At 34.2% G+C, this 27,118-nt stretch overlaps 1 protein-coding gene across 2 annotated transcripts; it reads right to left on the minus strand.

The window, feature by feature from the left end:
• Positions 1 to 27,051, minus strand: LOC131852309 (cyclin-T-like). 2 transcript variants are annotated; one of them, XM_059202984.1, is made up of 9 exons: positions 26,893 to 27,051; positions 19,940 to 20,057; positions 19,313 to 19,420; positions 18,076 to 18,184; positions 13,820 to 13,956; positions 13,033 to 13,186; positions 11,857 to 11,976; positions 9,969 to 11,395; positions 1 to 2,725 (listed from the first exon to the last, which is right to left on the minus strand). In XM_059202984.1, the coding sequence occupies exons 1-9, from the start codon at positions 27,036 to 27,038 to the stop codon at positions 2,684 to 2,686; spliced, it is 2,361 nt and encodes a 786-aa protein (XP_059058967.1). In that variant the 5' UTR covers positions 27,039 to 27,051; the 3' UTR covers positions 1 to 2,683. The 2 variants fall into 2 exon arrangements, with proteins under 2 accessions (XP_059058967.1, XP_059058966.1); XM_059202983.1 differs by lacking the exon at positions 1 to 2,725 and having other exon boundaries at positions 9,729 to 11,395.
• Between the last annotated feature and the right edge of the window lie 67 nt (positions 27,052 to 27,118).

Raw genomic sequence — 27,118 nt, forward strand, 5'->3', positions numbered from 1 at the left:
CATGAACAAACCAAAAACTCTTTTATTCTAACTACTTAACTTTATAACACAAAACAAATCATACCAAGATTGTTCACAAAATATGATAATCATAAAAAAACAAATTCTAGAATCTAGACTGTTATATGACAATATTTATACAGCTCTAGAAAAACGACTTCAAAGTTTAATCATTATAGTCGATTTACCAAAAACATTTGTTTTGAGTTAATGTATTTTATTACAAGTCTGCGATGTATTGAATATAGTTGGGCCAACAAATTTTGCATAAAAGAACCCAACAGTTGATCGCTAACTTTACTACAAGCGGGTATAGGGTTGAAAATTGAACGAATTGAAAATAAAAATAGTATTTTAATAAAAAAATAACATTTATTTCTATAAACGCCTGTATTATACAATTAGAACATGAATGCCAGTCAACAGCCAAAAAATGTCATCAAAATAAATTGGCGCGAAAAATGAGTAACAGTTTTTCGTTTTAGGCAAAATTGATTGGCCGAATCATATAGTCACAACTGTCTCAAACGCTTAAGTATTGATATTCCGTCTCGTTCTATCATTGAAACAATACTAAGCCCTTTATTCATAAAAACATTAAACCTTTATTGAAAGAAAGAGACAAAACTATATTAGTTTGTAGGTTTAGTTTTTATGAACAAAGGGGTCACGCCTTTACTAAGGCATTGTTCGCATACAGCCGAGCCGTGTCAATTCGAAGTTAAGACTATGGAAACCAAAGTTATGTAAAGTAAAATTAGTGCTTTGTTACAGTAATATTATTGATAACACCAAACATTTTTACACATTACCAATAGATTGTTTACTGTGACAAGGTACAAACGTGTTTACACGCCTGTAGCATCTACTTCCAATGATATTGCGACATTATGTACATTAAAGGTACATTTCTTGCTTGTTCTTGTTCTTATCAAGGATTGCATTTTGGGACTTTCAAGTCTCCAGGTATCCACGTACCGCCAATATTTCCATCTAGTGACAACTCTCTTCCTACCCTCAAACTTCTCCAAATATCCAATATTCAATGGACTTGATGCTATGTCAATAATTAATACTTTTCGATCATCTAAATTGGACTTAATACTAATATTTCAAGCTGACACGACTCGGCTGTTTGAGTCAGAATTAGCTTATTCATCATAAATATCTCACTAACCATCGACAATTTTTTTCTTCAGATTTTTTCATATTATTTCATAATGTTTGTTCTCAACAAATCACATTTACTAGTCTTTTTTTTAATTCATTATGATTACGATTTGTCACTTAAATAAAGAGAACTTAATATCTTACAGTTTAGCAGTTACAGGCCGAGTATATATATCTATTTCTGTATATACATATTTATACTCGGCCTGTAAATTTAACACTGATTCAAATTCAAATATGAATAAAAATTGAATTAAAGGACAACCAGTATTAAATATACAGCTAAATCTCAATAGGCCAGCTAGAAAAGAAAAAAAATACTATACTACGCTGACCATTTTGTTTATGCCAAATTATAATAACATTAAAAGAAAATCTCACCATTATTATAAAATGACAGAGCATCTCAAAATCGGAGTTTACTCATTTTGAATTTTTCACATTATATTTTACATTTTTTTTAGTTAAATAATCTCCGATTTTGTCATACTTCCTTATATACTTATATGTCAGTTATATACGATATATATATATATATATATTGGTAAATCACACAAAATATATACGGACAGTAATTACAGCATATAAAAACAAAATGCGATATATAACTGACATATAACATATTAAAAGCACCCTATTCCCAGGGTATACGGTGTCAATTACCGTTTTAGTTACAGCATCCCCGCACCTGACCACTTTATCTCATATACAGACCGATTTTGGCTCAGTTTAAATATATATATTCGAACAATATATAAATATTTTTTTCTATCGTTGGTTATTTGTTAACATCAAAAATAATTTTTAGTTTGTTAAAGGTGCTAATCAGTTTATTTTAACGGCATGTGAAATTAACTTTTTAATATATAAGTATATACATATATTGATTGAATTTGTTGTAAAAATTAATTTCCTATAATTCTCTACGTCCAGTGTATTCTATTTCAGTCTTCAAGCAGTCATTACATGTAGAATATATATCATTAATGCATATAACATACAAAATGGTCATACACAAATAAATTCTGATTACACGAGTTATATGATATATGTTTAACATATACTAATGCAATATGTACTATATTCAAATGTTTTCTTAATAAAATTTGATTTTTATATTAATGTCACATCTATTATTGCTTTTTAGCGTGAATATAAACATTGAATGTCAATGCAAGCGATCGTTACAGGCATTTTATATAATTTATATGCACAATATATCTTGTAGCGTCGTATAGAGATTACAGAGTAATTGTATAATATATACAATTATATTCCACTGGTCGAATACTATATATTTCTAAATATTTACAAGTAGTCCACGCCGCAAGTTCATAACTAGTCGAAACATGTAAAAACTTGCGACGACCGTACGAGCCAAAACCGTCCGTGTCAACAGAAAAAAAACTGAAAAAAAAGTCGGTAGAAACCGTTACACTACACTAGTGAGGTCCGTAAGTTGTTGCGGAGGAACGTCGACACACGTGGCGCTATGGCGAGCGCGGAAGTGACGTCACTTGGCCGCATGCCCGTTCCCCAATCCTGGCTCGACCACCTGCAAAGCGAGCGACCAGTCAGCGCGCGCGCAGTCGTGTGTCGTCGTTCCTAATGAGGCTGCAAGGGCTTTTATCGGACGGGGGACAAACATACAAATAGACCCCGCGGTCCTCCAATTCAATATACAGACTTTGGAGGGTTAAAAAACCGGATTTACAGTCGCAATAGCTTTCATTTCGCATAACCCGTTGACGACGACTGCACTTTAGTTTCACAGTGGTTTACTAAAATCGACGGGTGATACAAAACTGAACGTTATTACGATACACATAAAGCTGATTTTTGAACAGCTCCAAAGGATCTGTATAAAGCACCCACCCGCCACCAGGGTTTTAAAGAAGCGGAAAGACCCAGCAGATTATGTAGTGCGATTTTTTAACCCGTTCCAAAGTGGTGGAATTAGTTCGGCCAGTATTGGTTGGTTAATTTTTTTTTTTGGAACGGTTTTGAGCCCCACAGGTCACGATGTACACAGCTGCGCGCAAGCTAAATATTTAGCTGTTACATTCAAAAATAACCGAAAAAAAAAATAACAATGATGTACAGTCAGCGACATATAACTTGAACAATAATGATAATGGAGAAGATATTCAGTATATTTTTTTATCTATTAATGGATTCAACGTAATTGCAATGATTTCTTATATTAACCAGATTCATATTGAAAAATTTATGATTATATATTTCACGGTAGATCTTAATTGTAATAAATGACTGAAATTGTATTCGAAATGAGTGGTAGATCCAAAAACTGTTAAGACAATGAGTAAAATTTAGATTGCTTGATTAACTATTATTTATGCGACTGTAATAATGAATAAAAATGTTGATTAAATATAAAAAAATAATATTTTAATTACTTTCGATAAAAAAATAAAATTATAGCATTTCACAATCACTTTTGTTGTATTATATAATTACACATAATTACTAACAAACTTCAATTGCAACTGATTAAAATCATCAAATCTAAATACCTTTATTCCTATAGGTCTATTACAGATTCTTACATGTTACAATAACTTTCTAATTTTATATGAACCATTCGACAGTTACAGTTTCAAACTAAGTTATACAGATTGCAATTGCAACTGTCCAAATATTCATACATTATAGTAAACTATTAAATTTCAATGAAAATAAGATATCATTGCAACATCGTTACTTAGGCTACCTCGTATCGATTGTTCACGTTACCAGCTGACATCTATATGTTGATTAAATGCAATCTGATGGATTGGTGAAGGAGTTATCAAAAACACATATTAGAAATTACATAACATTGAAATTATTATATTTATAAGCAATACCAACGGTTGCAATTATGCAACATTGTTACTAACAATTCTTATTTGAAACAGATTAAGATCAACAATTTTGCAATTATCTATAAACAGTTGCAATTGCGAACCGTAAAACTCACGTCACTGCAACTCCCAAATAGCTTATAGACAATCGCAAACCTATCAATTTTAATCAGTTACTGAATTGTTAATAACAAAGTTACATAATCAAAAATCATATATATAATCAAAATATCTTCCCGTTTCAATTAAAACAAAGTATACAAAACATGTTTTTACCATTATGTAGATTACTTGAACCTACTGCTAATATTCCTCGAGTGAAACGAATTTAAATTGTCATATCAGCGATTATATTAGTACGATTTGACAGTTTCACAATTTTTATACTGTTAACTGTAACATTTGAGAATCAAAATGGCTATAAAGCTATAAATTTACAATGATTTCAAACGAGAAATATTAGCAATGTTATATAATCCAATGACTGGTATTAACAAGTTTATATATACGTATACATGTTTAAAATATTGTATATAATAAGTGTTGTATACATCGACATCATATATATATTTGTATATTATATACAAGTATATATAATATATTTAATATCAATAGAAACAGTCGGTGGGGATGGATATTGAACGTTTTTTCACCATCAGATCACATATTTCCAGATACAAATTGAGAGGACAGGAGAGGGATAAAATACACAAAAAATACAACACACAAAGCCGAACTTCAAATGTAACAGCCAAATATGTATAAAAACAGTGCTAAACTTACAGACTTAGTGATAAAAAATGTGTGGAAGCGACAATTACATGCATCCTTTGTACTGTCCATTGCAGAAATAACGAGTTTCAATTACTAATATATATATATATATACAGAAATTATATATTCTGTGGATACATTCTAGTTTATGGACTCCAGGGATGTCAATTTAAAAAACAAAAACGAATCATCAATAGAAAGCCATAATTTTTGCAATGGGCATTTATTAAAAAAAAAATCGGTATACATTTTTGTTGAATATCAACAAACCGGTCCAGGCTCTATTCGATAATTAAAACATGTTTAATTCCAATTTAAATGAGCAAAATCGTAATCAAATCGAACCTGTACACAATATTTAATTTATCATTTATAAAACGAAAACAATAACATATTCTTTCCAAGTCAACAACACACAGTTGTAAAGTACTCTTAATCAAAGTACGATTTTCTAATATATAACCGGAAATAATCGGTTCTTTTTATATATAAATAGTGACATTAAAACATTTATAAGCAATTTCAATTAATACAGACGTAAATATCAAAAATATATATATATATTAGAAATAATTCGTTCTTTACTAAATAATTACACTTATTCGACAATTAACTTATAAACTTATGAAATTCTTGATGGTAATCTCATTTTATAAAATTTACAATTTACAAATAATCTTATGAAAAAAAAACAAAAATAACGATCCTAGATAAAACGAAATTTACATAATTTAATAATAAACCAAATGGTCTATGAGATTTTTATAAAATTAATTAATTGTATTTAATTATATTTAACAAAAACTAATTCTTTCTTATTTCTATTATAGTACAAACTGATTTTCAATCAAAGAAATGACTTAAATACGCTTATAACAAGATTGTCATGTTTTCTTTATACAAATAATTAAGTATTATAATAAAATATCAAACTTAAGTACACGTTTCTAGTAATTATGGTAATAATTGATTAATAAAGTTTTTTTTATGTGTAACTACTCAAAAATGGTAACAAGGATGGCACCACTGTGTATAAATATTTTTATGTGCAAATTAAATAATTAATATAAAAAAATGATCTAATGACCACAAACCAAATTTTGTTACAATATAAATAGAATTTATAAAAATATTGTACACTGATGAACTCAGTTAACCCATCTCGCGAGTAATTCCAATGACCTTTCATTTTTAGTAACTAAAAATTAAGAGGCGAGTACAGATGACACTCTAGGAGCGGCTGAAGACGAACTCCCGCCTGACGCATACGACTTCAGTCTGAGGGCACCGCTAGAGTTTCGAACCTCGGCTCAGGCCGTCGTAATTTCGATCTCCGTTCGGACTAGAGATCAATCCGAGGAGAAATAATTAATTCTAATTTATTAGCATTCTATGTTATCAGTTAAGTTTGTGAACACCATTTTTTTTATATTAATTATTCAGTATTAAAAGCACTAGTCATTTATCAAAAATAAACAATAATATTTACAAAATTTACAATATATAATAAAGTTACAAGTACTTTCGTAAACTTGAATTACTCTCTCGATTTCTATAAACTGTTTCAAGCGCAGCCTCAATAATGTGCTAACGGAAAAACTACAAATTATAAAAAATCTACTTTAAAGGTAACAAATTAAGGTCCATTTTCCATAATTTGTAATCAACCCAGTACATTATTAAGTATGCTAAATGTTTATATAAAAATAATCGCACAAAATATTAATACTAAAGTTGGCTTTGAACTCTTAAAAGCTCTAAACTTAAGGAACATTGTGTAGAGACCCTGTATTTTTTTTTTTATACTTTTTCAAGATTTTTGAGCAAGCCTTAAACATTCACAATATACAAATCATACATTTATAATAATTAATATAAACTAATTGGACATAATAACTGACAGTTCTACTGTGGAGTCTAATTCAGTAACATTGGATCGTATTTAGCATTTCTTGACTTTTACACTACAAACGTTAACTTGTGATATGGTAATAGATCATCTTATTAATATTATACACGCGAATGTTTGTGAGTGTAGTTGGATGTTTGGTACACTTTCATGTAAAAACTGAACGGATTTTGATGAAACTACAATAACATAGCTCGTACATCAGAATAACACATAAAAGATATTTTTATATTGAATGAACGATTAAAAGTACAACAAATTATTGAATACAAAATTAGACTCTAGAATATAATAAAAAAATTTAAATAACTAAAAAACATAATTAAAGCTGAAATGGTAATGTGTATAGAGAAATATATTTACAAATTTATATATTATGTGATGATACATCTAAGGTGCCATTCATAAATTTCGTCACACGATATTCAAGCTTTTTCAACCCATAACCCCTTGCTTGTCACATTTGTGAGAATCTCCTTTCCCTGTGACATTTGTGAGAATACCCTTCCTTGTCACATTTGTAAGAATACCCAGACCAATGTGACGTTACATATTTTGTACTTTAAATAAATGAATTATTTTACTAGAAATTAAAACAGTTTGTTTTAATATTGTTAGATTTTCTATTTCAAATGTGAGGTCACGATATTTATGGATCATTCATACAATGTCACACTTTAGTGCGTGACGTAACTTACGGATGACACAGATGTCATTGTTACAACTAATGTTTGTGTTTATATACCGTATAAATATAATTAAATGGAATGTGATATATTAATAAAATGTAAATAACTTAATATTCAACAATATACATACACATTTTTACTTATTCATGTACTCAACAAATATATATTTTGTAAATAAATTACAATATGTGACAACTATGATACACTCTAACATAGTTATCATACTACTAGGCTACTATATTATAGAAATATTATAATATGTGATAAATATATTATACTCGAACATAGTCATCAAATAGGCTATTTTATTATATAAATATTATTTATGAAAATATTACAATATGTGATAACTATGTTATACACGAAAATAGTCATCAAATAAGCTATTATATTATAAAAATATTATTTATGAAAATATTATGTGATAACTATGTTATACTCGAACATAGTTATCATATAGGCTATTATATAAATTTTTTTTATATATTTTATTTAATATATTTAAATATAAATAACGCTTAATAGAAGCATGATAATATGTTTTAAAACTATGTATATATATATTTTAAAAACTAGTGACAATAATTAGTGATGTGAAAATAGTATATAAATATATTGGTGTATACATTTTGTACTCTTTGCAACATTAAAACCTTCAAATATAAAATATTATATTTTATACACATTAAATAACATTGTATACAAAAAGTATATCATAAAATATGCAATACAATTTATTAGCAGCAACCGTCATATTATAAAAGAGTATACTCGTTTAGTATATAATATTGCATAAAGCCCATTAATTTTGAAATATATAATTTTTTTTATCACAATGTAAATAATGCTACAATAAATTAGTGATGTTCGAAGCATTACATACATATATCGATTAAAATTGACGCATCAAACTGAATAAGTTTTGAAATTATATCATATATGAATTTATAATAGAAATAAAAATTATTCAAATAAACTTTTGAATACACCACAAGCTCGGCTTTATAAATGGAAAGAAGGTTTGTTTTACTTTTATTATATGAAATGTAAAAAAATTTTCAAAAAACATAATTGAAAACCTTTTTGACAGATAGAGAGACGTAAGTATATACAATATATATATAGCAGCCATATTTTAAGGATTCAGACGTTTTATTTAAAGGTTAAATTACATTATGTCATAGAAATAGTAAAAAATATATATTGAAAATTGTAAATAAAGTTTTAATATATTGATTAAAAAGGTAATTTGTATTTATGAAAACGAAGTCACAGAAAAAAATACGGTAAAGGTAAAACAGTGAATGATTTTGAAATCACAAAATAGGTTACGAGATTTTAATTCTTATGATTTCAATTGGGGGGCTATATAAAGGGGGTATATTGGTCACTAGCTACTTGCCCCAGCGTGCTACCTGAACGCATTTTGATGTAAGTTTACAGTAATACAGCTTTAACATCATAATAACATACAGGCTATAAATTTCACGTGGGTGAAAACCGCGGGCACAGCTAGTGTTGTGTATATAGTAATGATATTCAATATATATTACAATTTCAAAACTTATAAGCGATTTAATAAACAATAAGGCTTGCATTTATCAAGTATAGTAAATATACTATAAAATAATTAATGTAACTTGTATATATTTAAGTTAACTCACCAATTGTTAAGACAATTTCAACTAGTCCTAATATAAATAAAAAATGCTAGCATCTTAGTCAGTCAAAATATACAAATATATATATCTTTAATCTTTATATACTAAGGTAAATAGTATAGCTGCATATATCTAATAAATTCAGGTGTCGGCATCTTAGCTGATTCAAAAATTGTGACCAAATTGTATACGTTTGTCACGTTTCGATATATCCTGTATACATTCCTATATTTATGAATACACTTATAAAGAATAGTTATGACTGAATTTTTATACCCGGTGCCGGACATAATTTCAAAGGTTTCAAAGGATGAACACATATTGTATGATCTTTCATTTGGATAAATGTTTGTGTTCACTGTACACACGATACTGGACTTTGAGACACTGAACTTCGTACTAAAGTATGCTGAAATACTACTACTATACTACAGAGCCGGTACGAAAAAAAACAGTAATATTTGTTCAAACTTTGTACAAATATTTGCCTGCCGACTTTGTAGACAGTTAAAACCGTAATAATTGTCCAAACTTTGAACAAATGTTTGCTTGCCGATTAAAACAGCTCAAAGTTTGAACAAATATTTGCTATATGCACTTCGTTGGTAGTTGCGTGTTTGAAACTACGTCCGACGGCGGGTGTCGTGAGTTGCGACGGGCGTCACTCCGGGGGCGGCGGGGGCACCGGGGGCGGCGGCATGGCGGGCAGCGGGGGCTGCGGCCGCGGCGGGGGCTGCGGGGGGCGCGGCGGGGGCTGCGGGGGGTGCGGGGGGTGCGCCGCGTGCGGGCCGTACATCGCCGGGTAGAAGTAGTCCATGTGCATGCCGTAGTATGCCATCGGCGGGGGCGGCGGCCGCACCATGTAGTACGGGAGGGGGGGCGGTACATTCCAATTGCCTACCTTGGGTGCTGGCGCTCCGTTGTGCCTGGCCATCTTCGGCGGAGGCCCGGGCTCCGGTCCCGCGCTCCTCTTCCTCGACGTCTCCAAGACCTCCTTGGAGATCTTGATCTTGAGGCCGGAGGACTGCGGCGGGGGCGGCGGCGCGGCAAGCCTGTCTTTGGGTATCTTGATCTTGAGACCTGGACTGGAGGCGAGCTTCTCCCGGGGGATGGTGATCCGCAGGGCCCCATCCGCCGGGGCCTCCGCCGCCACCGGCGGGGGGCTCTCCCTCTTTTTATCTTTATCCTTCTTGTGTTTCTTCCTCTCCTCTTTGGATTTATCGCGGTCTTTGTGTTTGTGTTTGTCTTTCTTTTTCTTTTCCTTTTTGTGTTTGTGTTCGGCTTCGGTGGGGGGTTGAGTCGGGGGCGCGGGATCGGGCTGTTGCGGGACGGGGGCGGGAGGGGGAGGATCGACCGGCTCACGCTTTATTTCGGGCGACTTTCTCTCCGTGGGGACCGTGATCGGGACGGGTTTCGCCAGACTCTCTTTCAGGAGATTCGAGACGAGCGTGGGGTCCGTCTCTATGCCGTTGAGAGACCTGGCCGGCTCCGGCTTCCTCTGCTCGGGCGGCTTCGTCCGGATAGAGGAGCCGCGCTGCGAGTCTCGCAGCACATTCTCGTAGCCGGGCGTCTCGTCTATCTTCTTCATCACCGGTACCAGCTCCGGCTCCGAAGCGGAAGGCACCCGCGGCCGGGGACGCTGCTGCTGCGGCTCCTGCTTGACGCCGGGCGGCGACGAGAACGGCGACAGTATCGCGGGCGGCTGCATGTCGCGCACGGCGAGCGAGGGGTCGGGCCGCCGGCGCGGGCTGGCGGGCGCGGGCGGGGGCGCGGCGGGGGGCGGCGCGGGGCGGGGCTCCTTGCGGGGCGCGGGCGCGGGCGGGGGCGGCGCGGGCGCGCGGCGCGGCGCCGTCGCGGCGGCGAGGGGCGCGGTGGCGTTCTCCGGGGAGAACAGCGAGGGCGGCCTCGTCCGCTGCTGCTCGGGCGGCGGGTGGGGCGTGTGGGGCGTGTGGGGCGTGTGGGGCGGGTGGGGCGGGTGGGGCGCGGCGGCAGGCGGCCCGGGGCCCGCCGCGGGCCGGTGGTGCCGGTGATCCTGGGGGGGCTTGTGGTGGGGTGGCTTGGCGTGATGCGGCCAGGGATGATGGGGTTTGTGGTGTTGGCTCGACGGCCTGTGGTGGGGCGGAGGTTGCCCGGGTCTGGCGGGAGGGGCGCCCGGTCTGGGTTGCTGCATGGCGGCTTGCCGTCTCTCTCTCTCCCGTTCCTCTCTCTCTCTCTTTTCTCTGTACAGGTTATAGTCTATCTTTTGCGGTTGCTGCGCGTTGGCCGGTGCAGCCGTGGCCGGTACGTAGCCACCAGGAACTGGTTGACGACGCCTTTCCCTTTCGTACTCTGTGGAAAAAATGCAAATTTAGGCAAACTATACTACACTTCTTACAAAAAATCATAAATGATTAGAGCAGTTTCAATATAGAACTTTTTAATAGCATTGTGGTTGAACCTAAACAGCTTTACACGATGAATAATTATAATAGTAACTCCAAGACGATTCCCACAGCACCATTCAGTCCCAAACTAAGCGTTCGCGTTATGGATACTCGTCAAGTGTTATAAATATTTAAATACTTTTTTTGTAAATATATACATTAAATACATAGACAAATATTCAGACCAATACAAAAAGTCATACTAATAAAATTAAATGTTTGCATGATGCGAGAAATCGAACCCGCGACCATCAGAAAAGGCGTTGTGTGAAATCGCTAAACCACCGAGGCTGTCAAAAATGTGTATACCAACTATCAGAATAGTTCACTACATACAATCGGCATACAAATGTTAAAGCTTCATACCTTTGTCGAAAGACTTGTCGAATTCATCAGAGGGTCCCGCGATGGAGTGCTTCTTGTCAGCCGAGCCCGCACCGGAGCCCGAGGTACTCGCGTGGGCGCCTGAATGCGGGGACCCTCCACCTGGGAACACATTTATATTATAATAATATACAATACTAGTCGAGTCCGCGACTTCGTTCCATATAGTTGTGTTGTATGTAAACCAAATAGATTAAAACAAACAGAAAATCTTAAGGGAATTTTACCACATTATATTAGTAAAAACAGTACCAAATTTGTTGTCTTTTGAGATTAGGTAGCACTCTCAACCTCACAGACAAACCGACGAAAATTTTTAAAATTATTATTTCTCTTTCTATTACCTCAATAATTGTATTTCCATGTACATACACTATACAGTTAAATTTATATTTTATTATTATGGGTGCATTAGAAAGCCCCAAAGTATTTCCTACTAAGATTTTCAAATCAAATTAAACAATACATCTTTACTGAATCATACCTACTATAATCTAATCTATTTTAAATAACAACTACAAATCTGCGAGACACCAATATAATAAGTCATAAATTTTAAATTAAAATATATATATACATAAATTAATTATCTAAATGTGTTTCTAATCCTTTATGTTATTTATATTGCCTTTATATTATATTTAATTTCATTACTACTATGTTGCTATTTGTGAAAACCTGCCAGGTGCTTAGTTTTTTTACAAATTATAAAAAAAATGGAGTATTCTAATATATAATTACTGTAATTGCTTTATTATCATTTATGTAGTCCCTAATATTAATAACGCGCGCACGATACGTCCGTTCTGTTCGCAGGCTGCACATATAATGCCCATTTTGTCCAAGTTACTGTTCATAGATCTTGTATCCCATCTCTCAAGAAGTGATAACACTAATATTAAGGGAATACTCGTCATACTCGTGAACAGGTGCTACTTGTGGACTGGTCTGTACTGGTTACAGACACTGATTTTCGTTTTGAAAAAAACTATTTCGTTTTGAAAAAATTGCAATAGCTTATGCTGGTAACTCTATTCTCCCTAATTTAAATTTAAAAAACATATATACACGAATTATAGCACGAATGTACTTCGTACATAAAGATAATTTGATTTTGAAAAAAAATATTACAGGTCCTATGCAAAGATATGAACTCACTGTTGGTAGTCATCGACATCATCTTCCTCTTGAGCCGTGAGGGACACTTGTCGAATATGTGCAGAAACTCAGCGGTCAATCGCTCGAGGAGCTCGGTAGTCACGCTTCGGTCCACGTACGAGAACCAGTGCCGGCCCTCGTGCGACTGTGGTATCTAAGACATAAAAACAAAAAAAAGTCAGCAAATAATATTAATGTAAGCACTTTTGAATAGTAACATTTTTTTATTCTACCACTCTTTCAAGTGCAGACTCATCACAAGAAGAATAAGAAAGAAAATTGTGTGTTGCTCTTAAATGTTGCTTTAAGTAGATTTCTTGAAGAAGAAGACTGTGGTATGTCATAAATAGAAATAGATAAAAAATCTATATTCAAATATAAAGTTTTGAAGTCTTTTTACCTGGGCACGTGCCCAGGGCCCTGCGATGGATTGGGCCCCGTAGTCTAGTCCCTACTCCATTACCGATAACTACTCTACTCTCGTCTGAAATTCAATTTTAACAAGTGCTTACCGACTATGGTCAATTTGTTCGTTTTTTAGTAAATGTCTAGCAGGAACTCTTCATCACATAACGACTTTTTAAAATTATTTTTGCCTGGATTATTTTGAAGGTAGGGCATAGACATATACATATAACAGACATATCTAAAAAGTCACGTTCAAAAATGACTTTGTCTATTCTAACAAAATATTGCTTTATTACTATGGTCATAGGGGCCCCATTATCCTACCGTCCCCAGGGCCTTAAATAGGTGAAAGACGGCCCTGTATTACATAAAAACTCACCGCCCAGTTGCTCCATTTCGATGCCAAATGTATGCAGAAGCAGGCCACAACCGTCGGCCTGTACTGTAGGCACATTGTCGTTAAATGGAGACTGTTCGATGCCATAAAATATGAGGTCTGCGCCAAATCCTTTGGAGCTGTGGACCGATACATAACAATTAATGGAGTATACTCTAAACATCAGTCTCGGACTATATGGGGGTGAACAGATAAATCACAAAGAACAAGGGATTAGTAATGGGCAATATTTTTAATGGATCAAAATGTAATGGTTCACACGCGTAAAGGTGGTTTACGCTGGCGGGAATCAGTGGAAGATGATAGGATGAGTATGTAATAAGTTAGTTATCCAGTTGTAACATTCACTAGGAATTTATATGTGCGTATAATTAGTAAACACCACGGGATCTTACCACCATCTTTATTTTTGTTGAGTTCCCGATATATCGGCTGTGTTTGAACCGCCATGATCACGGGTAAACTGAGTTTATCGTGGCGAAATATAGGATCCCGTAATTTTTACTAATTATACATAACAAATCAAATTTAAAACAGTATATAATTTGTACGTGGGTTCCAGAGGGAACCGCGTCGAGATCAACCTAACATAGCACATTGCAATGGAATCATCAGTCTACATTACTAACAATCCCCTTTCCCCACTCGTGACAAATTCATCTGGAATTTATAATGATGGGGAACCGTAGAGAGGTCAACCTAACACGGTATATTACTAGCAATTCCCTTAAATGGACAATATTGTTATCGTAATGAACCATGTTAGGTAGACATCCACTTAATGCAAATATTAATAATAAGAACAAGGTGGATAGGATTATTAATTGGCAATATAGGCCCCACTTCTGGCTGTGTACCATCAGTGAGGTCCATTATTAGTGAATTCGCTATGATGGCTTACTGAGCTCACTTCATACTCATCATATCATCCTCAACTAGTACTCCCACCCTCTTCTTCAGTATTTGCCAACAACGCAGACGGGTGTACGGTCATATTTTGAATATCTTAATAATATTATAAACGCGAATGTTTGTAAGTATGGATGTTTATTACTCTTTCATGCAAAAACTACTGAACGCGGATTTTGATGAAATTTTACAGTAATATAGCTTATGCATCACAATAATAAATAGGCTATTTTGTATGAAACCGCGAGCATAGCTAGTATAAAAAAATCATATATACGAAATTTAATTACAACCAGAGTGGCATAGTTAGTTCTAGCCTTGATTCAGACTCCCAAAGGGAGTGAATTCGAATCTGGCTGAATAAAATTTGTCTGACAATTTATTATTTCCGTTTATGGAAACTAATAACAAAACAAACATAAACGAGAGACGGCGTCAAATATAAGTTATATGTTAGTATATCAAGTGTTGCGTTTACTTTAACAAGGGCGTGTTTACAATACTTTTTTTTTTAAATCTAACGTCAAGTCTGTAGATTTGTACAAATAAATTTGACCTTTCTTATTAAACCATCGCCATTATGTCTAGCCATTCGTTGTCAGTTATAAAAATCATTCAATTATTAATTTGACTGTCAAAGTCAGATCTATACAAGTAATAGGAATATTTTTCGAGGAAAAATGAAATGTAACTCTGATAAAATTACTTTTAGTATAAAAATACTACTATTTATAGAAACAAATTCCGATCCTGTGATATTGGATTGCGTCTTTTCATAAAGCTACCAAGGTAAAAGTCGTCTGCGTATGTACCTCACTCACACCTATTTCAGCTGCCAAGCAGCTTGCCTTGTAAGATGTGTTTCGGTTGAAGAGCGAGATGAGTCAGTGAAATTACAGAATAAGAGGTATGACAGTCATCCAGTATGGTAACGCAGGAGTGATATATCACAGCATGATGTGATAACGTGATGGCTGTAGTCAACCGACAGCTAGTTTGCCATTTCTATTATATTGTAAATTCGATATATCGTGGATCCTGAAAAAGCTAATGCGGATTAGACTTTAGTTTCAAATTCAATGTACAATCCTAAATTTTATTGCATTGTAATCTATATTGAGATTATAACTCCAGAGAGAAGAACTCCAGACCTACAATTCTATTTTGCCAAATATATCTATAGACAGTAAAAAAATATATTGAATGTAGAACATTGTTTTTGGCAGTCAGTAGAACCAGTACCATAGATTAATTAATAATATCTCAGGACAATTCACACAGCGTCATTTAGTCCAAGCCAAGCAGAGCTTGTGCTATGGGTACTAAACAACTGACATAAACACATATTATACATAGAAAACAAACAGGCCGATACAGTCATACTCAAGCATACAAAGTTCGTACCGTGCAAGGAATCGAATCTGCGACCTTCAAAAATAAGGCGGTGTTCTAAACCGATAGAATACTGAGGACGTTAATTAGTGACAGATATAATTAGGTTCTATAGAAAAAATAATAATATTTCAGAGATAGTACGCAAGGGTGACAATTTGTCATCGTGACAATATCGTCTCAGTAGCATGACAAAACAAGATACGTACGTACATACATATATACATATATATCACAAACCATATCTGCAGTGCGTAGACACCTATCTACTTTTATTTATATCTATATATTGCATATTTAATAAACAATATTAGCAGGCGTTTTTATAAAATGTTATGGTTTAATGTATATTATTGAAAAATAGCAGGACTAAAACTAATTTTAGTTATAAAATAACCAAGGAGAATTCACACAGCACCATCTAGTCCTAAGCTAAGCAGAGGCTGTGTTATAACAAGTGATATTAATACTTAGATACATTTTTATAGACGATATACAATTATAAAAAATTAAAAAATACTTTTTATAATTTTTGGTCCATTATTTTAAGAAAAATCATGGCACAATCATTCATAACGTATATTCTACAGAAATCGTCTTGAGACATACCTAACGATGTATTTTTTTTAACCTCAGTAATTCACTGCCATATCTCATCCAGACCTAACACGGCGTGGCAACATGCTACTCGGTAGAAGACAAATAAGCGAGCCATAGGTTCTAAGATTGCTCATCAACACCCCCTAGAGAATTGAAGGTTGGTTGCTCCCGAGGCACGTTTCTTTGTCCAGGCATCAACCCCCTGGTAACTGGGTTGTAACCCTCTTAGGGCCGGAATTAAGTTATAATGCAATAAAATTAAACTAAACTTAACGTAACTTAAGAATTAGTGCCGTACTTGGGGACTAATTTTATTTTTTATTTTTTTTATGTTGAGTGGCTCAATGTTGTGTCATATGTTCAAAATTTACGGCAACGTTGCATATGGAGTAATGGCGGCCATTTAATGATGACAAGTTGTCATGCTGACAATTTGTCACGCTGACAAAATGTCACCCATGCGTGCTACTTTTAAGGGACAAATACAAGCCAACAGTGAAATGTGCTGAATAGGACTTTGTGCTTAGGATCAGCTCTAATATAATCAAGCTGTTTTTGGTTTTATATAAGTTGACGAAAGCTAGGTCTAGTTAGGGGAAAAAATCTTAATGAGTTATTGTATTTATTTTATAAAATATATATTAATACTAATAAAATGTATATATTTAGATTTTATTAGTATTAAGACTTTTAACCCCAACTATACCCAAGAATTAGAAATGGAGATGAGTGTGAAGATTTTGGGTGACACACATATTTTTCAGTTTTTTTTTTACATACCTGGCTGACATTGCGAAAATGTCATACATTGCCTGATGGGTCTTTTCGCACATTTTTTTATCGCTTACGGCTAAGTTCTATGCGGTTTTGAGGTGGTAGTGTTTTTTATATTTATTACCAATTTTATTAGAAATTGACGAAGTTTAACTTCCATATTAAGTTTGCAATAGTATAATGGTAAAAGAGACGTAAATGTCATGAAAAATTAAATAAATAAAAAACGTAAAATAAGTCAATGATTTGATATTATAACTGATGACAGTCAAATAAAAATCATTATCGTGGAATTAACATACATATAACAGTATGAAAACATTCAGATAACAGAAAAAAAAAACAAAAATACTTGAAACTGGCCATAAGACTGGAAGTCAAACGCCGTTTTAAATTTTAAAAAGAAAAAACACAGGCCACCATCAAACCAACTACCGCATTCGAAATTTGAACTGGCCGCACGCGCGACAAGCGTTCCTAGAGTAGCCAATCGCGTTCCGGCCACGTATACGCCCGTCACCGGTACGGTATCACGTGACAGCACTTTCGGACGCTTGTCTCACCTTTTACAAGGTGACACGTGCGTACCACGTGCGTGTGCGGGTGGTCGATCGCAACATCGAACCCTAATGTCTGTAGGAGTACGTTCTCGTTGAATACCAGGTCCTGCGCCTGTAACAATGTACTTAGTATTAAAAAATAATATTTTTTCTAAATGGATGTAAGACCATAACTTATAAAACATATTCATTATATATTATTATACATCAATATATATAAATGCAGCTTTATATATTATAGAAATGAATCCCTATTTTCCATGGTCACGGCATCACGAGGGAACGGCTGGACTGATTTCGCAAGAAAATATTAAATAACAAATTACGATTACGTTATGATAATTAATTTATAAGAATTTGTTAATTCAATTAAATAAAAATCAATATTACATAATTTCCTATAAATATAATACGATATATCAAAATAATAAATAATGTAAGGAATAATATTTAAAAATAGTAAAGATATATCTTAACCACCCAAATAAGTTGTATTGATGTATTCCCCTTTTTGAAATATATCCAACATTTAACGGGTACACAGCCTTGGCAACCTTATCAATTGGAACTCTTTAAAATATAAAAAATATATATTAGATACTGTTGCTAACTGGCACCTTCTGTTAATACCTAGATAAGATTTTATTTAAGCAAATACTAGCTGATTACGGGTGGATCCCAAATCCGTTACCATTGATCTTACTAATATTATAAACGCAAAAGTTTGTGAGTATGGATATTTGTGGAATGAACTACCTACATCACGAGACTATGGGGTATTTCAAGAAAGGTATATTATGGTTTCTTAAGGGTCAGCAACGAGCATGTGACACCCCTGGTGTTTCAGGCGTCCATAAGCTACGGTAAGTGTATATCATCAGATGGGTCATATAACTGTTATCATACACCATCATAATTTAGAGAAAAAGAGGAAGGGGGTGATGCAGAGTACATATGTACGTAAGAAGTGATAGATAGATAGATAATAATTTTTATTTGTCTTAGTACACACATATAGGCTTAATTATAACGTACATAACAAGTATAACATCAGAAAGGGTAAACCTGCATGTGTGCTAGAGCAATACAAAACTGTTACATAGCTCAGTGTGGAGAATCACTCAAGAAGCAAAACACTGATTTTCAGCTATGTCCTCGAGGATGGCATGTGACAGATAATAAATATATATGTATTATCTGTCTGATAATAATACGTATAAACAAAGGGCACAATAATTACCTGTTCTGTATATTGTTCAGTGGTGAGTCCATTTACACTCTCACCTCTGTGGAGGCAGACGTGGGCCACTTTTATTACAAACTCTAATTTTCTGGGCTGCTCCTCGACCTGACGAAACAAAAATTCATGTAAATCACACACAACTGTCCAAATGTAAGACAGAATGAGGAAAAGGAGGTCTTACGTACAATTAGGAAAAATCGCGTTTCATTTATTTTTATAGAAATCCCCGATTTTATTTAAAACAGAAAAGGAGTTCGTTTTATATTTACATTAATGTTAGTTGCAAAGGTAATGTTTATTAACTTCTATAGTGTTCGGTGTTTCATCAGGTGATACTATTTACATGAATAGCATCACAGTCATCACCTTTTTACACTGTTATGTCACTGCCATATCTTAATCAAATGGAACAGCTTGAGAAGCAAGCTGCATGGTGGCATAGCAAGATTATCGCAAACATAAAGATAGATGTGAGATTTTCTCGATAGTTTTTCAAGAAGGGTTTAGAGAGCTTACTTGACACCTCTGATGTTTCAAGCGTCCATAGGCTACGGTAAGTGTTTATCATCAGATGGGTATCTTGTTTGCCATCATAATAGTGTAAAAAAAGTATATATCAGTTACCTTTGCGGCGAGGAACAGGGCAGCGGCTGCTATAGCGTTCCTGTGGAACTGTGTGAATGAGTGGAACGCGTAGAACCGGTGCATATAAACAATAGCTGTGTTGATACATAGTTGTGAGCTGTTGGGTGCTTGGTTAAGGAAATATCGTCTTTTTTACATACACATAGGATACAAATAAATAAAAATATTTTAACACTTTGTAATTATCACCTACAATAATCCCCATTCCCCGTTCAATCCCATTATACTTATTGTTCTATAAATGCTTTTACGTATTCCCTAACAACTTTTCGCTTTTCAATAACCATTATAAATAATTATATATATACTAGCTGTTACTCGTGACTTCATCTGATTTTTTTAAAGAAAAGATAGTCTAAATGTAGTTAGATACTACCGATACTTAAGTTCTACGGACATGTTTTGCGAAAACCCGAAAACTACGCAGTGAAGAAGTGCCTTTCCATGGCTACAATGGAAAGAGGACGAGGCGGGCCACTAACTACCTGGCTGACTAACGTGCATAGGGACATGAAGGAGTTGGGCCTGTCAAATGACGATGCTTACCAGCGAGAGACGTTACAATAGGATAAAGAAGAAAAGATAGCCTATGTGATCATGATCATACCATGATTCATGACACCAACTATCTTAAAATTTTAAGATCCAATCAATTATATCAAAACATACACACAATGAGTGTCTGAAAGGTAAAACACACGCATTTATGTCAGTAGGAATACATTATATTTAAATCCCCAGTTCCCACATTATCTAGCAGGGCTTCATAATCAATTTAAAGATAACACGTAATCTTAACTATCAGACACATCAGCTTATCTACGGAGTTACGTGTGATAGGTAAATCACTATTATCATAGGAACATGGAACGTGATAATGTCACAAAATTGGACAGTAGTAATCAACAGACTTAAATACAGTATTGGACTTCTATCCATATCAGTAAAACATAATAAATAAATAAAAAATAATTTTTGTTTTTAATGGATGACAATGGGATTGTGCTTCCGCCTGCGCTAACGGTTTACGCTGGCGGGGCACTAGTGTAGGATGATAAGATGAGAATGAGAGCAGGTCAGTTAGCACATCTAGGCAAATGGCAATTTCGCCCATTGTGATGAAATTACTTGGTTTCCAAGGTTTCTGACATGGTACATTGCTAGCATGGGGCCCTAGTCCCCATTACTAAAAATCCCCTGCCCTTCTAAAGAGAGTATTTGTTTTACACACTAGGAGTTTAACAATATTTAAAAATCTTGTGCTCGCATACAAATTTTTGTACTGTGCAAGGAATCGAATCCGGGACCACCGGAATAAAGTGCGCTAAATCGCTAGACCACCAAGGCCGTCATAATCAAACTATTTATTTATATGAGACATCAATTGCTTCTTATAAGCGTAAACATTATTTAAAGTCCTTTGAATAATTCCATTAACTGTTTATCATGAATTCTGTAACAAACATGTTTTCAGTCATTATATCCGATTGTCTACAAGGAAAAGGTCGTACACGCTTATTCAGAATTCCGCGAATGTATGACTCACAACTCAAATGAACGTACCGTTAGGTTAGTTAGCTTGCTTGTTTAAATACGTAATACACATACCTCATGGAAATGGAAGGGGGTTGTAGGGGGTGAGTGATGTGGACTGTTGACCCCATTGAAAGAAAGAAAGAAAAATATTTTATTCAGTGCTAGCAATGCACCATGTTAGGATGGTACATTGCTAGATGGATTGATTTTTTGGTACTCTAGCGGTTAGGCGGTTGACGGATAAACTCCCGCCTGACGGATGACTGTATTGGTCTAAGGAGGAAGGTGTTGTTAGTAATAGGGTAGCTATGTACCCATATCAGGTAGACCCTGTGCCATCAACATGGACACCATCGATTTCTTTACTGGAAAATTTACCAGAATGAATATCATCCTCCTTAGTACCCCGCCACCTAAATTGTTAACGTAGGTTTAGCTTTAGCTAATGTTTTTAAATCGATGATATTTTTGACGAAATGTCATGTCCACAAACGGATTATTGTTAATCCAATTTATGTCAAAATATACATAAAGTATTTCTGGACAATATTATCAATAATTACTAACTTAAATCTTAAATCATCAACAATTTATAGTCTCTATATCTGACATAGAGTCTCTATCTCATTTACAGTCTCTATATATATATGAAAGAGTCTAGAAGACTCTTAATATTATTTATATCCATGCATCCATCCATCCATCCACCCATTACTATTATTTATACCCATGAAAGAGTCTGGAAGACCTTTTCATATAAATAATAACTTCAGACTGTAGACTTGACTAAGATATTTCTATAATTTTGCTGACGTCAAGTCCAGTCTTGTAAGTTTATCAGTTCAATGAACTCAATGATTATTATCAACAAAATAAAATGGTGTAGTCAATTAGAGTTTGAGAAAAAAAATTCCGACTACTCTAATGTTATTGAGTATATAAACAAAAACTAACTAACTTCTAATGCCGTGGATTGCAGCTGGCTTTTACAGCTTTACCGTACGATAGGGGAGGAGTGCAGATGGCACTCCAAACCCGCAGGACTGATGGAGTAGTTAAAGGCCAATTGACCGCTGCCTGACGTATACGACTTTAGTCTGAGGGTACCGCTAGGGGGTTCAAATTCAGCTCAGGTCGTCGTAATTTTAATCAACGTTTGAATTGGACGGGGGATCGATCAAAGGGGATATTTAGAAGGTACTTTCTGTAGATACCTAGTATATTTTATATTTTATGGTGAGTTTTATATTGAATAATTACTTCACTTGAAAAATGAGACATAGAAACTTTTATCCTCTATTTTTCCAATTCCTAGATTATATTTTAACATAAAAATTTGCCATCCTGACATTATATGAAGTACCTGTTTCTAACATTACATAGATCATTATATTTATTATTTATTTATATAACTTAAATGCACATAATTTCAAAGTACATATGGTGGACTTAACACCTTGCGGGATTATCCACCAGTCAAACATGGGTGATGCAAATATAAATTAATGATATAATACATATACAATTATATGTGAATAAATAAAGTTATATAATAAATATTTATGTCTAATTTATGTATTATCGTAATTTTGTTTTAATTATTTTTATTTTAAGTAGTGCCCTCTCTCCCTTTTTTTTCTTCGTTTTGGCAACTTTTTTTTCCACTGAAAACCAGCGGTATGTTCACATAGAACATACAATAAAGCTGAGTGGAGCCGTTTCAATGTCTATATGTATGTAAAACATGTTTATTTTTAATTATCTGTATACATGTTAAATTAAGTTTAATCCTTACTTCCTTACTAATATTATGAATGCGACAGTAACTCTGTCTATCTGTCTCGCATTCGCGCTAAAACTACTGAACCAATTTAAATAAAATTTTGTACACTCATACTTTTTCATACCTGAGAAAGGACATGATTACTTTTTAATGTGAAAAAAGGGTTCCAAGGGCTTGGAGATAAATGATAGTATGGTAGTATCGTCTTTTTAAAGCTAGAAGCTTGAAACTTACTTTTTAGACTGTTGATTAAATATATATAAATATGGCATTCAAAGTTTGTATGGAAAATCGTTATTCGTCGTTTTTTCCACGCGGCCGAAGCCGCGGGCACAGCTAGTTATATATACAGTTTATCAACTTCTTTTGAAAGGCAAACAAACTGATGAGACACCTAGTAAAATCACTCAATCATTCATCACATGACTCCCGCACCTACTTGTCTTGCTATTCCAAAGGACTAAGAGTTTATGACCATATAACCTGTGATTGTACTGCCTCTATATATATGAAACATGTACCACACTGAACCTATTCATATAGTTAAAAAAAAATTACCTATTTTTAAAATTCATTGTAACAAACACAATGAATACTGTTTCCTTACAAGTGGGTACTCTTTTGTGATATATTTCATTGTATTGAACAAAAATATATTTCTTTTGTAGTGATGTTGATACAGGTACTTCATAGAGACAATTCAAACTGAATCAGGAATATTCATTTAAAACTGATATTTCAGTGAAAGTGTATAGATATCAAAATTGAATGAAGATATTGAAAATTAAGACATTTATGTTACATCCTTAATATAATACATAATGCAAAATGACAAGTTTCCATGAATGAATATCTGTCTGGGCATTTTCTATATTACTTGTTTATTACTTTTTTTCTACAATTGTCCAAAAATTAGCAGAACATGTTATAATATTTTTTGTAGGTTTTTTGTAGGCTGCAGTACTACTGGTCTAAACCACGTGACAATAGTCCAAAACATTCAATAAAAAAAAATTTACATGTTGCTTAGTTTGGCACTATAAATTTATCAGGCATATTATTATTATTATCATTAATGAAATAAAAAATGGCATGATTACATGAATACTAAATTACAGACTCTACTAGGTAATAAAACGAGAATGTTCAAAACTCACTATTAATATTATAATTTGTATGTTTTTTAATATTAATAATGTCTTTCATATTGCTCTCCTATAACTCTTTCATATTGTTACATTGCTTTTAAAGTTCTTATTAAAAAGGCGCAATAAGTTTGGCGCCAAAATGTTGACTTAAAATAAAACTTAAGAGCAAATATATTTTTTAATATTTATTATTTAAATGCATTATATTATTGTGTAACTGCATAAAATTGTTTATGGCAGGGATTTAAATATTCATAATATAGCCATTGTATTTTTATAGAGATTTATACATTTCATTATTTCAAATGAATGTTTAATTTATTTTGAATTAAGAATAAAGTTTTTAAACTGAGAATTAAATTCAGACATCCTAAATACAAGGCAATTTCCATGCTACAGTGCAGTACCAACTTCACTTACAAAGTGAAAGGCCCAAGTGTCACATTGTAAGTTTACAATGTACTTTCACCATTACTCATGTATATGGCTTTGTAAACATTACATTGGGGGAGGGGGGAGGGAATTGTTAATAATGTGGACTGATGACCCCATTGCTAGAAATGTACCATATCTGGTTGACCTCTACTCGGTTCCCCCTGGAAACCATCATAAATTTCTGGTAAATTTACTATAATGGCCTGATCTGACCTAATACCCATCCCGTCATCCTCCACTGGTGCCCCGCTAGCGTAAACAGTTAGTGCAACTCAACCATACCATCATCATCCATTAAAAAAAAATGCTATTGGTTATAACATAATATAACATTATTATTAAGTACAGTAAGATGATAGAATGAGAAGGCATATAGATAGAAGGGTAGCTAGGAATAGAGAGAGTTGGAAAAAGGTCTAAGCCTTTGTTTTGCTTTAAAAATTAGTGGCATATAGACCGATTGTTGATGCATAACTAGTTCATGGAATGGTGCCCTCATGTGCGATAACAGTTTATGGTACTGGGACACCAGTGGAGAATAGGATGTGCATGAGGTCAGATCAGCTAAGTTGGTTAGAAACAATTTAAGTACAGCTTTCAGTAATGAATTGAGATAACTTTCACATAAAATTGTGTTTTATAATAATCAGTTACAAACTTAAAAATTACAAGTGTATGAAGTTGAGGGCTCATCTAGATTATATTTTTTACTACAAATACCAAACTATAGTCCTAATATTATGTACCAGATATATAATGAAAGACATGAGCTTAAGTAGTTTTGTGTAGATGAATTTCCTTCATATCAATCGACTTAGTGAAGATGGGAGAAAAAATAAATACTTATAAATATTGTTTTAATTTCATTAATGTATATATTATCATTAGTATTTAGCTAATGCACAGAGCATAAAATATTTCTTCTGTTTAATATTATTATTGTAATAGATATGTATACATTATCATTTATTAATTTAAATATCACTATTTTTATGTTTTCATTTATGATAAATGATCAAGGTTGTGATTAATATTGTATTATTTGCTTTTCAGTACATTTCAGTATGTAATAAACATATTTGATAAATTGTTGATAGTGTTAGAGTAAAGAGATTTCATATATTATTAGTATTAATTTTAATTGGTTTGTCTATTGACTTGTTATGCTTTTTTTTTTGTTACATATAGTCAATAGAGAAACCAATTAAAATATAAGATTTTCACCAATTATGGAAAATAATCATTTTATGTCTAACAAAGTTTAGAGAGAAATTTTGAGATTATGCTCTGTTGAATATATATTAAAGTAGCCATGATTTAAGTGGGGTTATCATACAACAATATAATTATTGAAATTATCAAATTATGTTGGTTGTTGTGAAGATTAGGTAATAAATGAGATGGGAATGTAAACAATGTTTAAATTGATACAGTTTCTTGATAAGCAATTCGTCTGAAAATTGTCATGTTTATTGTCGAGTACCAGGAAAACATGATAACACAGGAGTTATCTCGCTGGACAAATGCGGTGCCGGCTATTCGAAACGCAATAAAATGTGGTAATTTTAGATCAGACAGGTCGATCACCAGCCGTTAATCGAGCCCTACGTCACGCGCAAGCGTCCTCAAGTCGACTCGCGCCTACAAGATCACTGACCTACAAAACCACGCCATCACGCCGTTCATAACCTAAATGGCTCTCATGATTTCATCAAAAACAGCATAAAATATAGAAAATAGTAGCCACTTACTTGATTTTTTATGAGATATTACTCAACTGCGAGTGGGGAATCCCAAATGCCCAATCGAAAGTGCATTTGTGTGACGCCGTTACGGAATCGATGTTTAGTCACATTTTACTCAGTTGAACACTATCACAACACAATACTATGCATTTTATATACTTATGCACTAGTTATAATAGACTTTTCATAAATAAAAACACAGTTTTGTAAAGCGAAATGCGCGTTTTGTACACATGACTCGACAAAAACATTGCACTAGAAATCACCACATTTGAAAAAGGATACACCTGAAGCCTCTGGCCCATATCCTGGATTAGGTTCGCGGCCTGCTGCCGATAAGCTAATTCTTTATCTGCATCTAAGCCACATTTTTTGCTTGGAGAATTCAACTGCTCTTTTGTAAAATACCATTTTTCTTGTCCTCCAGCCATTGAACGGATGTTGCAATGACTGCGCGCGGGGAAGCACGACGGAGAGCAGCGCTCCGTCTACGTGCGTGAGTGGGAAAGGG

Source organism: Achroia grisella, unplaced genomic scaffold (assembly GCF_030625045.1).
Source record: "Achroia grisella isolate CSIRO2021 unplaced genomic scaffold, CSIRO_AGI_Agris_v1 utg841, whole genome shotgun sequence".
Taxonomy (NCBI): domain Eukaryota; kingdom Metazoa; phylum Arthropoda; class Insecta; order Lepidoptera; family Pyralidae; genus Achroia; species Achroia grisella.

What these genes read in the sequence shown, in the direction of transcription:
- LOC131852309 (XM_059202983.1), bottom strand. Translation starts at nt 27,038, where the DNA reads ATGGCTGGAGGACAAGAAAAATGGTATTTTACAAAAGAGCAGTTGAAT. An exon ending in CACGTGTCACCTTGTAAAAG is followed by an intron (nt 13,957 to 18,075) that starts GTGAGACAAGCG and finishes ATCGGTCCACAG; the next exon opens with CTCCAAAGGATTTGGCGCAG. An exon ending in GATGTCGATGACTACCAACA is followed by an intron (nt 11,977 to 13,032) that starts GTGAGTTCATAT and finishes ATGTGTTCCCAG; the next exon opens with GTGGAGGGTCCCCGCATTCA.